The sequence below is a fragment of the Hippichthys cyanospilos genome, chromosome 11 (genome assembly GCF_059441005.1).
Source record: "Hippichthys cyanospilos isolate Australia breed blue-spotted pipefish chromosome 11, RoL_Hcya_1.0, whole genome shotgun sequence".
Classification (NCBI taxonomy): Eukaryota; Metazoa; Chordata; class Actinopteri; order Syngnathiformes; family Syngnathidae; genus Hippichthys; species Hippichthys cyanospilos.
This window is the reverse complement of record NC_142379.1, coordinates 4,615,224-4,632,990: the sequence shown is the minus strand read 5'-3', so window position 1 is coordinate 4,632,990 and position 17,767 is coordinate 4,615,224. Positions and strand designations below refer to the sequence as shown.

The window sequence follows — 17,767 nt, the reverse complement described above, 5'->3', positions numbered from 1 at the left end:
AAAGCTAAATATATCTGACTGACATTAAGATATCGCTGACATAAAAACCTGCACAAAGACAATGTTGAATGATTCCATTATAAATTCCCTTTTGTAATTTTATTGACAAGCAATCCTTTAATGGGATCGTGTTCAAACCTTAGAGCTTCAATCGCATACATGAAACAGCACCAACCTACAGCCGCCCGTTGCATAATTCAACACGCGTTTCCATACAAAGCCGTACAGAGGCAGAACAGAAGGAAATTCACTCAAAAGAGGAGACGAGAGGCGAGGAGACGAAAGGCCAGGATGCGAACGCTCCCCTGGTGTCTTTTAGCTGTTTTCTCTGGCCTGGGGCAACGGAGAACAAGACGAGAAAGAGCGGCAACGTGCTGAGATTCATCATCATCATCATCATCATGAAGCATCAGCATGCAGGGGCAGACACATTTTACAAGCGCATTTTACAAGGGAAAGCCATTTCCAATGCATAGGAGATGATAAGATTTGTCTCCCATCTTTCCAGGGGTGGAACTACTGGGTGACCGCACATGGTCAAAGCGAGAAATAAGGCGGGCTGGACCGTCAATGGTGAAATTCTGCATTTCATTGACGCCAATTGTAATCCATTGGAAGGAAAGAATATTTTATTCAACCGCCGTGCAGTATTTTGTCCGATTCTTTGATCTTGATATCAACGGCGTTTCACATCAAAAGGAAATCATTGAAAGAAAGGAGCTGAAATTTCACCCAGATGGTGTCAACATGGCACGACCACTTAGTTATCACGCTACCAGGAATGTGCCATATCTTGGTTAAAATACTGAGAATGATGAGGCAGAAAATGACCCAAAAATGATCAAAACGACACACAAGGGTTAATCATCGGATTAATCTGTACCCTATAATCTGCCCCACAGCCCCAACAAAAAAAAATCCATATCGGCCGGGATGACGCAAACACGCATGGCCACCTCTCACAGAGACGTCGTTTCACCTTGGCCACCCCGAAGAAAATTTTCAGCCTGCTTCTCAACAACAAGAAAATGGAAGGAGGGGAAAAGCTTGTACATTGTTGCCTCCAATGGGGATGAAATGTGTCATCCCAGCCAAAACGCAGCAACGAGTTCTGAACATCACAAACACATGGACTAATCTAGTCTCTGTGGGCTGACAATTTGAGGCTTTCCTGCCCCCTAGTGACACGCAGCAAAGGGACATTTCTGACATACATTCTCCCGTCACTGACCAATTAGTTGACGTTGCATTGTGCCATGTTATGTAATTCAACTGGCGGCCACAGTCAAAACAACGCACGGCTTGCGTGCGCAATGGAGAGTTTACGCACATCTGGAACAACGTGACTCACTTGAAGATCATAAAGCAAGATTCTTACTTACCCCTTTCCAAACTGAGATTCCTGCAAACTTCAAGTTCTGCCATTGAGTTCTCTCACAAGCTCCCTCCATGCGCCTTAAGGTCCATTATTGTCGCGAAGTGCTGATTAAAAAGACACGCGACTGGTCCCCATTTCCACTACTGAGTCAAATTATGATTTTTATTTCCCATTGTCATCAAATAAACCAAAAGCTCCTGAACACCTGCTTCCTGTGCGCGACGTGGGCTCGCATCCACAGACAGCACGCGCGCATCCCCTCCTCGCTCTCCTCGGCGTGTAAGACGATTTCTCACACGCTCCGAGGACCTACCGACGGACTGGGCGCGTGAGCGTGTGTGTGTGTGTGTAAGAGAATGTGTGTGTCTGTGTGAGTGTTAGGATGACAGAAGATGCGCAAGCACCCGTCCAGAAAAATAAATAAATAATAATACATATACATATATGTTTTTTTTTAAAGAGCCCCAAAATAGTGACCCACTTTTTGCTCTCTTTGGATGTGTGTTTTTTTTGTTTTTTTGCTCTCTTTGGTTTTTGGATGTGTGTGTGTGTGTGTGTGTGTGTGTGTGTGTGCATGTGTGCGTGTGTGTGTGTAGTGAAAATGACACCAATGCGCAAAAACAGTGACCCATTTTTATGTAATGTGGTCTTCCCCTCGATGCTTTCTCTGTTTGCTTTTGTGTGTGTGTGTTTTTTTCTGGTGGGGGGGGGGGGGGGGGGGGGGCACGTGCGCATGGCAAGCCCAAAGACATTACCCTGATGAAAGTGTCCCCATTTGGGAACCCTCCACATTAGTCGCGTTCACGGCATGATTCACATTAAAGCCATTTCATTTAGGATTGCATGCAGGGGGACAATTACAAAGTCCCATAGACACACACACACACACACACACACACACACACATACAAGCGCACACAGTTGTGTTAAAAAAAACTAAAAGGCAGCTGCAGAGGTCATCAACAAATCGATTAAAGAACTCCGGAAGACAAAAAAGGACGTCTCATGCTCTAGGATTTCCCCTAATTACCAATTTTGATTTGGGCCACCACCTTCAAGCCTGCACAGTTCTTAACACTCTGCGCACATCTGCCTTCCATCTTCTTTTTCGGCAGATTTATGATGTTCACTGAACCAACATAGCCCGCCCTCACCCTATTGTTGTCATAGTCACTTTATGCTCAAGGAAAAAAAGAGGACAGATGGAGCGAGGAGCGTCTGACGGGAAGATGAAAATGCATCCGACACCACCAAGGTGAAAAAGGATGCGAGGTTTGGTTGAAAATACCTGCCTTATTATTTATTTAGTGGCTATATATTTCGTATTCAACGCAAAAAAAAAAAACAAGTGCTATGTCAGATTAGCGTCGTGTTACTTTTGCGTGCGTCAAGCATCGCAGATTTGCAACAGATTTGTGTGCAGGGCCATTCGGACTAAATAGCTTCAAGTGATGCTGATTTATTGTTATGATGTCTGGATTGGAATTTGGAACTGCCATAAAGCAGATGTAGAGTCACAATAGTGGAGAGGAGTCTCCCTCTACTGTTCATTCTGTGAAGTGCACCATCTAATCATTCCAGTATGATTTTTAACTGTAGCGATGGAATGTGATATTCGGATATCCTACTGAAAATTCTAAAAATTGTGTGTTCGGATAAAAATAAAATCTACTTTTCCTTTATTATATTCTTCCTTAAGGAACAATTATGAATACAGGAGACTAGAAAACAAATTTCCACTTAATAATAAATATAGTTTTTACTTAAATTTAAAATGTGAGTAGGAGCAGACTATGTTACTCATAGAAAAGGTGAAATTTTAGACAAATATCTCTTTCTTAGAAATTTTCTTTAATGGAAGGGGTGGCTAGGTCCAACAATACATATTTCCACTCATTTTGAAAGGGAAAGATTACTGGCGATATGCAAGTTTGGAGACATCACGACAAAATGATGTTCAAATCCTACATACATCCATGAGGACAGTTTTAGATTACAGTGGACCCTCGTGTTACAGTGACCCTGGGTTACGTTATTTTCATGTTGCGACGTGGAATATTGAGTTTTTTCATCCCCTCTTTACGGTATTTTCCCGGCTTTGCGACAAAAAACTGTCATGACCCTAGGGGGTTGGCTGTATTTGTGTTTTGCCTCCATCTGCTGCTGTTTTTAGATAATTGCACTTATTTACTATTGCGGTCAAACTGCTTCTATGAAACGCGTGACTACAATGCTGGTCTGCTATTGGTCGGCCTCACTCGTTTCAAGAAAGCGGAACGGTAAAGCTTTGTTCGATTGTGAATGGTTACAAAACCCTTTTTATAATGCATTTTACTGCTTAATTCAAACTTGAAAGGGTTATCCATGGGTCCCAAGATTGCTAGTGATGTTAAAGAGAGAAGTAAGAAGATGATTTATAAGGAAACGAAGCTGGAGATAATCAAGAAATTCGAAGCTACTCTTACTAGGGAATATGGGTATAACAAGCACCACTCAAAGGTAAATAAATCCTTTCTATATATTTTATTTGTGATGTTTTCTGATTGCATACATGTATGTTATATATACGTAGCACTTACTATACTATTTTGGTACCAATTTTTAATATGTATGTACAATTTTGATGTTTTTACCTGGGGTTCTAAACGCATTAGCTATTTAACATAGGTCTGGATTGCCCACCATACGGTGACTTCGCCTTACGAGCCCAACCGCGAAGCGGATTAATCTCGTAACATGGGGGGCCACTGTATTATGAAACTAAAAGTTAAAAAAAAACAAAAAGGGCAAAAGATGCTGTTTTCCCATCTCCGCCACGATATTAGTAACCTAGCACCCACCATCATAATCTATAAACGGCTTTCAACGTTCGTACCTTGCGAGACGCTGTTGTTGGTCAGAAAATGGCGGCGGTACTGCGGCTCCCCTTTTTTGTTCACCACCCAGGCGCTCATGACGAGAGACGGATGTGGAACTGACTCTGAAAAAAACAATAAAGTAGTACGTTAGCTTTTTAGTTACAGTTACACTATTAATACAACTTGCAGTGTCTGATACTGAGAAAATGATACGTCCATATAATATAGTTCATGACTGACGGGGACAGCTAACTTCTTGGGTTTACATGTCTTGATTGAGGCTAATTTTCCACATGTCACTCTCAGCACATGTTCTCATTTATACCATCTCTCACATTGCTCTCTTTTTCCACCACTATACATCCTCCTGATCACCTTTCACTCACCACCTGTCGCCTGTCTGTCCCGCTGTGATGTACTACTTCCCTTATTCATACACTGAACACAAGCGCACACTATAGATCTAAAAGGTCGCGGCGTCTGCCAGTGAGTTATTAGCGTCTGGAGTCTACTGAACCCAGAGGTCAATGGTCAAACGCTTTCCTTTGACCGTCCAAAAGAAGTGCGGTGTGAGTGTGTGTATATGTGTCTCACAGTTATAATAGCTTGGCGTTTTTCGATATACCGTTGACACCAGACGCTTATGGGGGAAAGGGACCGTGAAAATTCGCATACGGCAATGGAATATAGTGTGAACACAATTTAGCCATACGTTGATTCATGTTCCAATCAATTTGCTTTTAATTTGAAAGAAAAATGTATTACTCTTTTTAAAGCATTAGAAATCATTGAATTAGATTTGCTGATACCTGCAGCAACCCCTTTAAAATCTAACATATCCCATTTAAGGCCATTTTAGACTTTTGTCTTTACCTCATTCACTGCCGTTGACGTTTACAGACGTCCAAGATTTTTACTGGTCTAGCAGGGACTGAGTTAAATATTCTACCTCTCACTCTATGTCGTTGGAGTAGATCGCAGAAAAAAAATATTACTTGAAGACAATAAATAACATTGCCATGACTTAATCTGACATTTTATGGAAGAATATTTAACTCATTCATTGCCAGTGACGACCGAAGACGCCAAAGATCCATTTTTAATGGATTGATTGTGAATGTGTTGCATAAATTGGTAAGTTAGTCAGTTCGTTTAAATTAGTACTTAGTATTTCTTCAAAAATGGTTTTATTTTTTGCACTTGTCATGAACTATAAAAGTGATAGCTAATTAGCTTGACAGGTAGAACTTTCTATAGCCGTACTTATTCATACATTGCTCACCGAAGGAGGAAATTTGAGTGCATGTCCACTTTCCCAACCACATCAAGAGGAAACGTACAAAGAGTCTTCCTCCTTTTCCTATAAGTGCATGTAACACGATGATGCTTCTCATCTGTCATTAGAGTCTCAAACCTCACGGGAATCCACTGAGGTTCTCTCTCCCGGGAGAAGCAGGCTGCTTGAAAATGATAACATTTTGCTGGCTGTTGCACGCCATGGCTCATGACCCTGAAAGGCTGAAGATGTCCTCGAGTGAGGGTTTTGCATTTTTAACTGAATTAAATGACTAAAATGTCAATAAAGTGGAAAATTCAAGAGTGCAATAAGACTGCTGCTTGGCTGGAAACAGCTATAAGAAATCTACTACCAAATAGAATAAGTCCACTTAGATCAAAAAGATTCAAACAGAAGTGTTTACTGTATATCACACCATTGACCTTCATAATGGATGTTTATTTAACCTCATTAAAGTCATTGTTTACCACTTATCACCGTCTTTTTTCTATTTAAAGTCACCATTGTCTCGCTAATACAAGGCTATGAGAATTGAAAGATTGCATGTCACATCCACTAGGCCCAAGTGGCCCCTTACAATCATGTAAGAAGACAATGACCTGATAACTGCAGACACAAAGAGAGCAGCATCTGTCCTTCCCATTTTGACACATGTCGCAGCGCACGCTTCACATTTTATGCCACCAGCTGTCAATTGCGTATTTGAGCAAGCGTCAGGCTGTTTTTTTTTTCAATCATTACAAAAGCTCCATAAAGTCTGAAATGCTTGCATAGAATATGCAACTTTTTTATGATTTAAGCCATATTATATATATATATATATATATATATATATATATATATATATATATATATATATATATATATATATATATATTATTCAGCGATATATTATACTGAGCAAGAGGGCCTCGCTGTTCCGCACAGTGAATGAGTGTCCTGACCTGTAAAATCTTGTTAAACAGTTATCCGAAGAGAGAGCAAACAGTCTGCTGGTGGCTTACACACACAGACGCACCGGATGAGTGGTTTTAGTAGAAAATAGAGGTCAAGTAAATGACATTGTGGCTGATTTAACATGATGCTGTTTGACAAAATCAAAGCTGGAAGGGACCACAATTTGCAAACAGTGCGACTCATGGAGGGGACACTTTCAACATGGACAAAATAAATGCATATGTGCAACATGTGAGCTTTTTCAAAATTCACTATCCTACCCCAACAGCAAAGACTTTTAAGAAAAAAAAATGCACTCTGTGTTTCTTTTTCGCTTGTGGTAAAATTACCTGTCAAGCACGGTACAAAAATGATTAACAGAAAACAATTGTTAGAACTCCTTTTTTTTAACAAAAATTAAGTAATTGCTGGAATATAATTGTCCAGCATATAATTACAAACTAGGAAAACAAATCAGGCCTACTCACACTGTAATACAAGAGTATGTAAGTGCAACAATGCCATGCCTGCCATCTAGTGGACAATTTTGGTATAACAACTTAAAAACGACAGTCAATGCATTTTTGCAGTTCAGCACCTGCATATATGCATGTTCGGTGATCAGGTTTTTTTTTTTTTCCCCCTTCAAGATTCCTTATTATATTATGTTATATTGGGGGCTAGTTGGAGTGGCCTACTCGCCACTTTCAAATTTAAATGTGTAATTCAGGACACATTTCCTACCATTTTGAATATCCTGTTGTAAACCTGTATAACACAGGGCAGTGAAAAAGAATGAAAATATTCAAGCCAGGTCTCTTTCCCAGATCTTTTTGACCTGATAAGGAGACAGAGCAAACCTAAAAGACGCAGAGAGGTTACTGTGGGGTCAGAGTCACGTTACAGCGGGGCAAGATGTCCAGATAGCCATATGGGCTATCTCAGAGGCTTGGAAGCGAGGTGTGAGATAAATTCGAGTTACAAGGAAGCGCGGCAGGAATAAAGTCAATTTAAAGTCAATGTTTAATTGCAGGGTCCAAAGTTCTACATTCAGAGCGTTTGAAGCAAAACGACAAAAGCGGTGGTACAATTTTGAGTTGGAGAAAAATGGGGGGGGTCAAATCCGGAATGGAATTCAAATCTCATCAAATTTCAGTTCAGTTCGAGTTTCAATCATTAACTTGTATGTGTATAGACCGAGAGCACATTAATCAGCTCTAAATGCAATCACATTATCACATCCTTAGGGGAAATGCTGTGTAATGAGAAGAGCTAAGAGATTAACCAGCGTCATAGCTAAAATTTTCTTCAAATTTGGAGCTTACACTGACTTGAACAGTGAATCGGCTAGCCAATTATGGCTCTCAAACATCAGATAAAAATAAATCAGCCTCTAACAATTTACAGCATTTGTACACAAGTGACACTGATGTCATTATTACATAAATTGACATCATTACCCTTCATCCCTTAATAAAGATCATGAAACTTGTTAAGGCCATTTTTCAGACCACAGCAAAGAAAATAGAAAGTTTTACTGTACATGCAACGTTTTGGTGATTAATACAACAAATTTGTGCAAAGATTTGACTTGGATTTCACCACTTTGCACACAACCAAAGTCAAAGTTTGTTTAAAGATTAAAAAAAAAAAAAAGTAAAATGCAGAGTGCAACGCAAATCAATCATAAATGTATTGAATATGACACCAATTCAACAATAGGTATGAAACACATTTGACATGAATTGATGCCTTTCTAACTTCAATAACTGGGTCACGCAGTGCATTGCATAAACCAAAAAAGATGTTGTTTTTTTTGTTTTGTTTTTTTAACTACTCTGTATTTATTGACTGTTGACCCCTGCTATTCATGAGCAAAAAGTGCCAGGCCAGAATAATAAAAATCTGCATATAATTCAAACCAATTTGAATGCATTAGAAGGAAACAAATATTTTATTAATAGTATTTTTTTTAATCATTGACCAATTAATCAGTAATCAACCTAACCCATCATGCCAAAAATCGGCCCTAATTTACAGTATAATTGACTGAATTTTAGGCCTATTATCAAAAGTTCATATCACACATTAGAATATTAGGTCCATTTACAAATTAAAACACAATGAATCTATATAAATTAGCTGTGAACAAAACAGTAGTCAGTCTTCACATTAAACCTTCAGGCAAGAAAATATCAATAAAAGCCTACCGAAACATCTTAATCTTAAAATCCTATTTAACTTGAGTTTAAATGGTTGATTCTGCAAAGTATGAGGGTCTGCACACTAATGCAACCAAATTAACTCATATAAATCCATTATACCCAAGTAATGGTCAACATTTTTTTAACCATCATCTCAACAATTTCATCTGTCGTATCGCACGATCGTCTCACGCGTAGTTCACATCCAAACATGGATCAGACCCAAATATGGTCCCAACACGGTTTCTGAGGCTTCAGTTATTCATGAGAGTTCAGAGCGCCCACATGTAGCGGCTCGCATTACCCCTCCTACAACTCTACACCGGCAAACTGATACACTGCTCACAATAGTTCACTCACATCACAACAAGGGAGTCACTTTACGAAAGAAACATTCCACTGCACACACATACATATGCATGCAAAAGATTTAAAAAAAAAAATCAGGAATGAAGAATTGTACATACACTGACGCGTGAAAAAAAACATCATGCATTGCTCAAACAAAGATTAGTTGTGTTTGGTATGGCTGAAAGCAATTAAGAATCATTTAAATATGATTTTGAAGTCCTTTTCTCATGTATTTAACAATATGGTGAGTTCCAAACAAGTACTCAACTCCTGATATGCAAAATTTCTCCAAAATAAAGACAATAACGTCAAACAAAAAACCCAATACAGCATTTTCTTATTATTGCATGAAATTAATGCTAAATTTCTGTTCTTCTAATTTGTCATTTGTAATTAATCAGCCCGATAACAATAGCAAAGCTTGCCCATCTCTAATAAGTCATTAATTTACACTAGGAAGAGAAATTCAGAGTTAATTCAAGTATAATCAAGTAATCGTGACCTGAACCCTTAAAGCACAGGGGTCAAACTCAAGGCCCTGGGGCCAGATTCGGTCCGCCACATCATTTTATGTGGCCTGGAAAATGTTGATTTGATTTCAGGTTTGTGGCTAAAATGGCAAACTCGCAAGTGGTCTTCACCTTTTAAATATTTGGGGGGGGGGACAAGCATTTTTTTTTTTAATTCCGAAGAGTTATTGACGGGCTCTAATTTAAAAACTAGGACAGTGTGTCATACCAGCCCTCTGACAGAAACTATGACTATAATGTGGCCCATAAAGGGATCGTCCACCTATTAGGCTATTTTTTCCCAGCAATAAAGTTATCATTGTCTTAATTTGATGACGTCATTTTTTTCACGTACAATTACGACTTTAAAAACACGTGTGGTCACTTGCTGCCGTCTGAAAATGAAATCGCGTGCAATAGACACATGCAATGACCAATCATAGCACAGCTTGTGAGCATCACATGACCAGCAGGTGACTTGTGATTGGTTGTTAATGTAATTGCGCCTTGAGCACAGGTGATGTCATTTGCAGTCAACAGCAAATGGGAAAATGTGTTTTAAAGCTATTAATTGTACCAGGAAATAATTTAGTAATCAATTTACTTATGACTGGCTTGATTGTGTATTTCTCAGTAGTGTGTACCCAAGGGAAGGAAGTGACAGAGGTGATGACCAGGATTAGGAGGGTTAAGGAGAATTTTCCCAATTCTTGCAGCATGCAACTTCCCAAGAGTGGAAGTTCATTTCATGAAATTTTGGGGAAAATGCAATTCGTGGATGTTTTGTGTATCAAACGTATGAGTGATATTGGTACTATGTATCGGTATTTGCGACTAGTCAAGAGTCGAGTACTCATACTGGTATCGGTCTAAAAAAAGAGCTATTGAACGTCCCAAATGGAAACTGTGTTTGAGTTGAACCTTCTGTCATTTTAATTCACTTTCTCCTCCTCGTTCAGCCAACTACAGGGAGCCACTCAAACTAAAGTGAAGAAAAATCCCCATGGACCGGGTTTCTCTGGCTGGGGGATTGCCCCCATGTCTTCTCCATGGGATGGTTCCAGGCTGAGCGTAATAAAGGCCTTTGTTAAGAAGCCCTGCTGAAGAAAACCTCTGCTCTTGAGGCAAAATGGCAAGAAACAACCACACAGCATCTTTTTAGGGATGCTAAACGGATTGGGAAGTGGTGAAATAATCCCAATGAAAAATCAATTTACTACAGCTAATTATGTGTGGCTAATGTTGATGAAGTGATTAGTATCCAAAACGACTAACAATGCGGATGTCATGCAGTGTTTTGTTAGTTTACTTACTTTTTCACTTTTTGACAGCTTCCTTATCGGATCTTGACATCCTCAGCAGTTGCAACTTCTTCATCAAGTATCCATTCAGAACGTGTGGAACAGACGTTTTAAATGTCAAAGACGGTGCCACTGGTTTTCATCTCACACGTGAAGAATTGTCCTTGCAGACTTGACTGTTGAGAGTGGAGAAAACAGCAAGCACCACTAACACCAGCACAACCTCGAGCGTGGTGCCTTATTCAAACACTGCTCCTCCTGGGAAACACTCGTGACCTGGAAAACATGGACTGGAGCAGATAACATGGATTTCGGAGTGGATTGTTCCGCTTAATACAAGTTGAGGATAGGAGAGTCCTGTGTAAATAATACAAAGTGATTGGCTGTCACCTGAGCAACTGTGATGTCATTTTCAGGCGACAAGCGAGTGACAAAATGGCTGCCCCGTGTAATGGTTCAAAAAAAAAAAAAACATAACAGGTGGATTTTGCTGCTAAATTCATATTCCATCCACCCATCTTTGGATTTGGGGCTATATTTATGGAGCTATAACGAGGCACATTTTATTCAAAAACTCCAGAAGACAGATCATTAAACATTGTCTGTTTTATTTCTGGCTCATCTACTGGACTATTTTGGCATAAATAAATACTTATCGTATCTGCGTGCAATAAGAAAAAATTGAGTCCATATTGCATAATTTAGGAATAATTTGTTTCATTTTCAAATTCATTTACTCTTCATTTGAAAAGACAAATATACTAAGATAAATGTTAACATCTCCCCAAAGTACCTTCACACAACTACTCGTACCTCCATTTAAGAACCTCTGGATTAGACCCAAGAGTGTTTAGTCTCGTTTGTAGTGTAACTTTCGCACATCCCAATACTTTAGTCCACAGATGTCGCTAATTCTGACCCTGGCGGACCACTCTTGGTTCTTCTCGGCCGCGGTTTCCTTCCCACTCCCCTCAGTGTGACAGTTCAAAGTCTGGCAGCCCACCGATGCACCTTACATTTTAAACCGGACAACCAATGGCGAGCCTCCTCAGCTTTAACAGTCTCCCGCGACATTTGCACAACAAAGGAAAACCCTGCTTGATTCATCAACGCCCCTACCCTCCCTCTTTCACCCCCATTCCCTCACCCCCGGTGACTCCTCCTCTCGTCTTTTGTGCTTGGCAACTAAAAATCCCTCCTGTGACCCTCCTCCTCCTCCTCCCCTAATCTCCTTGTGTGCCCATTGGGATTGAGTGCTTCAGTGCACCCTCACGGGACACGTCGCGCACTAGATTCATTTGCACAGGCGCCTCTGTGCGGTGTCATTTTAGGTTGCATGTAAACACATTTATACTGGGAATTTCCTCTGCTTGTTAGTGATCGCTCTCATTAGGCAAAACGCATTGGTTCATGGGCAATTGACATCATTTTCTTCTCCTGTTACAGCGCTAATGCATCTATTAGCCCCCCTCCCCGTAGACATGCACACAATGTTCCCATGTGGTTAGAGCAAGGCCAATTTTGCCCTGAGTAGGCTTTGTATTGCACATTTAGTGGCACTATAGCAACGGTGACCTCACGGGAGTTGCGAGTGGACCATGCCGTATCCACAGATACACGTACACAAATGGTACTCACAAAAGTTAAGGATACAATAGTGCCTTGAGATACAAGTACTCGAGGAAGGGGTTTTGCCAAGATACAAGTGATAGATTGGCTTTTTTTTTTCTTTGAATGCAATTTTGTATCATATTCTTCAGTAAGGAAGCTCAAGAGATTGTCCACTTTAGTCATTTCCAAGTCATTGTTTGGTCTATAATTAATGCGATGTCTACATTATTTTTCATGTTGTCGACTGCGAATGACGTTACGTGCTGAAGGCTGGGAAATGACCGATCACAGCTCAGCCTCACGTGACCAACAGGTGAGCTGTGATTGGTCGTAAGCCAAGCCTTGAGTACAGGTGATGTCATTTTCAGTCAACAGCAAGTGGGAAAATGTGTTTTTAAAGGTAATAATAGTGAAAGAAAATAAGTTAGACACATCACATTAACTTAAAATGTCTAAATACTGTAAGTGGGACGTCCACGTGACACAGATGAACATTTAACATTCATATAGCATTTAAGAGATGGACATCTGAACAAAAACAGTGTTGCAGCACATGTGGACCTACAAGCCTATACGCTATTTGAAGAATGACTATTACTGTTGAAAATGTGCACTGAAGGAAGAAGTGTGACAAAAATATTTAATTGCCATCAAGTCCATACATAATAATTAGTTTTTACGATTTTATTTTTTAAATAAAGTGATGTTACAAAATGATATAAGTGACTTTTGGCTTTGCTGAACATCTTAATGCACATACAGTGTTCGATTTTGTTTTAGTGCTATTAGCACATACATGTGACAATAATAATTCTCTCCAATATGCTGTTCTTTAACAAAAAGCTCAACAGCAGAAAAAAAAATCACAACAGATCAATGATCCATGAAAATTTCCAAGGATGTCTACTATGACTTCTTAAGGTGACGCTGAATTGTGCTGATTAAATTCTTGTTGTCATGATGTGCGGCTCTAGAACCTGTTGTGAATTTTGCTACCTGTTGAGGTAATGAGTAATATATTTTAGATTCATTCCCACTCAAATATACCCTAAACTTTTTGTGAGCAGCTTATATTCGTAAGTGATATACAATAAGGAGGGTGGCTGTAGTATGTTTCTTTTAAACAGTGCGGTACAACCGTTTGAATGCTTTCTCATTCACTAGCATGAGAAAGCGTGTTTTTCACTTGGAGGGGATTTCCTTCATATGTAACAAAAAAAAAAAGTTGTATCTACTCATCAAGTCCTGCCAAAGATCCTGCGTATCAGTCTGAATAATGCGCTGTCCTGCACAGTCTTGACAATCCTCTCCCATTGGCTCTCTTCCGTCCACAACCCCAGTCGCTTCTTCTCAGCTTTAACCTCTGCCCTGTGGAGCCGTTTGTGTAAACGCCAATAAAAGCGAGTGTCCGGTGAGAGTCCAGTAACTGGAGCCGTGCGGGCCAGACCCAGACTCAGAGCCTTCTCATTCACAGAGAGGCTCCATGACGCCCCCTTTTGGACAACAAAGGGAGAAGCTCAAATTTGTGGTTGTAAGATTGGGAGAAAAGTGCTTCACCTTGCTGTGAGCCACCAAACAGTGCAGCGTGTCGTCCTGTCGGCTGATCAGCTTCAACCACACTGTCTGAGATGGAAGTATGCTCCTCTGCAGCCATAACTTGCCTTCTGGGGTCAGATCCACGCCAGCGAGGTTCACCAGCAAAAATGACGTGGGCGCACCTGACCACGCAAAAGCACACACATTTAAGTGCATAAACTAGACATACGGCAGCAACAACTGTCACACAGACAGATGGACATACTATCTATCTATCTATCTATCTATCTATCTATCTATCTATCTATCTATCTATCTATCTATCTATCCATCCATCCATCCATCCATCCATCCATCCATCCGTCCGTCCGTCTAGCTATTTCGATAGCTGTCAAGCAAACTAGTTAGCTAGTTGTATGTACGTCCATCCATCCGTCCATCCATCAAACTTATCATCTACTTGTCATTTTTAATGTAGCTTTTTATGAGACAATACTGTGACTTTTTGTAAATGCCCAATACCAAAAAAATAAATAGAGAAATGACTAAAAACTGAAATACAATCAAGTATTTTTATAAGAAAAAAATAACAAAAATCTCTTTTCAAACCTAACTAAAAGTACCTGAATTTTTTAAAAAAAATTAAAAATGAAATATAAATAATAAAAAATTCCAAAAAAATTGTAACCTCTGCTTGCTTAGAATTGGAAGTGTGGCTGTGTCCATAATTATTCACATTAAAACTCGTGTTAATTGTTAAATGAAGTATTTTTAAAAGAAAAAAAAGAAACTAATATAACAAAAATCTCTTTTCAAAACTAACTAACTGTTTCAGGATTTTTAAAAAAAGTAATCAATTCAAAATTAAATATATACAATAAAAAAAATGCAAATTGTAACCTTTGCTTGCTTAGAATTGGAAGTGTGGCTATGTCCAAAATTACACCAGTATCCATTAAAAATCCCCCTGAATAAGCCCAAAGTTCAGATCCTCCATTGGGCTGCAGGAATTTTTTTACTCTCATTTGTAATTGGATTGTATTTAAAACTGTTCATTATTCCCCCTTAACTTTGCTAGGCCTTCATTTTCAATTCAAAGCAGCACTTTAGTTGGCAATTTTCCTTTTTTGCAACAGGGCTCGGACCCTATCCTTAGTGAATAGCAGAATGTGTCTGTAGCCATTGTTGCAACCATGACATAAGAAACACATCTGAATTCAAATGCAGTTGACAGTGCAGCTTGTCCCGGTTACCATGCATGACACGCACATCTGAACTGTCAGCACTTTTCGTGGCGTGATACTCCATGTTTGTCCTTCACGATGCTGATGGGGCGCATTGGCAAACAAACACACACACGGGCCATGATTCGATAACGGAACCAAAATGCTTAAAACACACTACAAATGTCACAGTGACATTCGAAAAAGGAAACTGCTGCTCCTACATTAGGCAACCACGCTGAGAGACAAAATGAGGCTGCGATTTGACTCTTCGCATTTACCGGTGTTACTGACATGTTAAATTGATGGAGTGGGTGTCATGTCGTGTCATGCGGGCGACCTTTGTGTTTGTCGAGTAGAGGTGACAGCAGCGGCAGGGAAATGGGCACGTGCTCCACTTGGAGGCTTTGCTCCTTGACGGCATGGACTCTCCCACGGAGGCTGATGTTGTTTTCAACAAAACGAGCAGGGATCTCAGACACTGCTTGGAATTTGGTGATCTGAGAAGGGACGATTAAGGTCTATGTAAGAAATTTAGGCACACTAAATGCTACTTTTGTGTTAAATGAAAAAAGAGAAACGATTTCAAAACTATTGTGGCTTGTACAACTCAGTTGAAAAATAAATTTAACTTTTCAAGAAGCGTAGTAAAAATAAACAACTGAGATTGTATGCACAAGTGTGCTAACCAAAAACATTTGAGCTCCTGGTAAATGGTTTTTAGGACACACGCGCCAATGATTAACCCAGAAAACAGTTTAGGTGTTATACACTTTTCCTGATAAGCAGTGGAAGGAGAGTTTGATATTTACTTAATTTATGAGACCAAAAACAAGGTCTATCACTTATGGACATTTAATGACGTTAGGCCTGAATGAATGCCTTTCTTTTTGAAATGATTACAATCAATTACAGCGGAATTTCCAAAGTTGAACTCAATCCCGTGATTTTGGTGGCATTCAAAAGTGCTCTCCTTTTAAAAGAATTTACACATATGAAAAAGAAATAAGTGAATGGCGTTGCTAAAAGTTGGGGTTCAACCATCATATCCTAAGCCCATTTATTTGTGTTCACTGTGGTAAACACTTATTTTTGGACTATTTCTTGTTGGAGCTAACAAGCTAAGCCATGTTGTGCTCAATTCAACATCATGGCCTTTCAAATTAAGCCTCACGTGTTTGTGTGGGATGTAATTAACTTTGCTGTTTTGCTGGGACAAAAAAATGACACAACCGTGGACACAAATGAACAGAATAGGTTTCAGGAGGAGATTGTGGAAAATCTTTGCGTGACATATGGTCCAGATCTCACAAGATGTGCATGATGCCGCATCTCAACAGGACTCAAATTTGAGACATTTTTAGTGATGTATACAATAATATAGAATAGTTCAACTCTTATTAAATATATAGAATAGTTAAGCTTCTATTAACTATATTAAAGTATACCTCGGAAATATAAATTGGACCACAGTTTTTGGAATATTCAACTGTGCGAGAAGTTCCTGTGTGGTTCTCTTACCAGTTTGATGCTCCTCGCTATTAGAACCACCCCAGCAAGAGCAAGGCCACCACTTATGCTCTGCATGTGAGACAAGACATTGGTTATGATGGGAAAATCCTCACAAAACAATCATGTGAGAGCTATAAATAAATTGACTTTTAGATATATAACAATGCTTTAGTTTGATTGACACAAACAAACAGGAAAGGTACAATTTTTTTGTTTCTAATATACTGGTAAATGTATTAGATACATTAGTCAGTGTAATGCAATTATTCTATTGCAATTTAAAAAAAAACATGGTAAATTATAGTTATTTTTGATGGATCTCACTACATTGTAAAGGTGTGCCTAATATTTGTCAGGCACATCAATAGAACGATTTCCGCGTTTTGGAGGTTCCTACCCGTACAAGTGTGAGATTATCATCTGCCAACTGAGAAATGGTAGAAACGATGTTGTGTGAAGCCGTGTTTTGTTTCTGTGTTTGTAGAGTGAGTCTTCTCTCGTCCTCTGTTTGTGTTTCTTTGCCGGACTCCGGCATGTTGTTGACATATTGCTTGTGGCGCTGCGGAATGGACACCGGAAGTCCCGCCCTCTTCTCTTCTTCCACCTACCAGGAGAGATTTCGTCACTACGTCAGTCTCCGCCCCGTGGGCTCGCAAATGACACTGACGTCTAGTGAAATAAAAGGCGTCATTAGGCACGTTTAGTTGGATTTTCTATTTTTTGCCAGAATACACCTGTCGAGGTGAGGAGGGTACAGATATGCAGACATATGCTTTGATCACATGTTGTTTTTGGGCTCCCAGACAAAACGAATGCAACACAGTACGTATTTTGAATTATATAAAAAAAAGTAAAAGTTGACTTCCCAAGTTTCTACATTGATAAATTATAGTTTGGTTATAAATTATAATCATACAGAGCTCTTTGTTTTGGTCCGTATTTTTTTTGATCACATAGACCAATATTTTATTGCAACATCAATTAAAACGAAAACAAATGCACGAAAGTGTGTATGCATTAGGACATAAATATCTATTTGAATATGTATATT

At 39.4% G+C, this 17,767-nt stretch overlaps 2 protein-coding genes across 2 annotated transcripts in view; both read right to left on the bottom strand.

Annotated features, from left to right (window-relative positions):
- Nucleotides 1-10,992, bottom strand: part of plch1 (phospholipase C, eta 1) — a 64,933-nt gene extending 53,941 nt beyond the window's left edge. The window contains exons 1-2 of the mRNA XM_088427648.1: nucleotides 10,847-10,992; nucleotides 4,254-4,358 (exon numbers count right to left, since the gene is read on the bottom strand). Coding sequence (XP_088283774.1) covers nucleotides 4,254-4,332 — 79 coding nt within the window. The 5' untranslated portion in view covers nucleotides 4,333-4,358; nucleotides 10,847-10,992. The remainder of the gene's footprint in view (nucleotides 1-4,253; nucleotides 4,359-10,846) is intronic.
- Nucleotides 10,993-13,114: 2,122 nt separating this feature from the next.
- On the bottom strand, nucleotides 13,115-17,279 carry miso1 (mitochondrial inner membrane subdomain organizer 1). The gene is made up of 5 exons (XM_088427819.1): nucleotides 17,114-17,279; nucleotides 16,726-16,785; nucleotides 15,545-15,704; nucleotides 14,003-14,163; nucleotides 13,115-13,938 (listed from the first exon to the last, which is right to left on the bottom strand). The coding sequence occupies exons 1-5, from the start codon at nucleotides 17,249-17,251 to the stop codon at nucleotides 13,684-13,686; spliced, it is 774 nt and encodes a 257-aa protein (XP_088283945.1). The 5' UTR covers nucleotides 17,252-17,279; the 3' UTR covers nucleotides 13,115-13,683.
- Nucleotides 17,280-17,767: the final 488 nt, after the last annotated feature.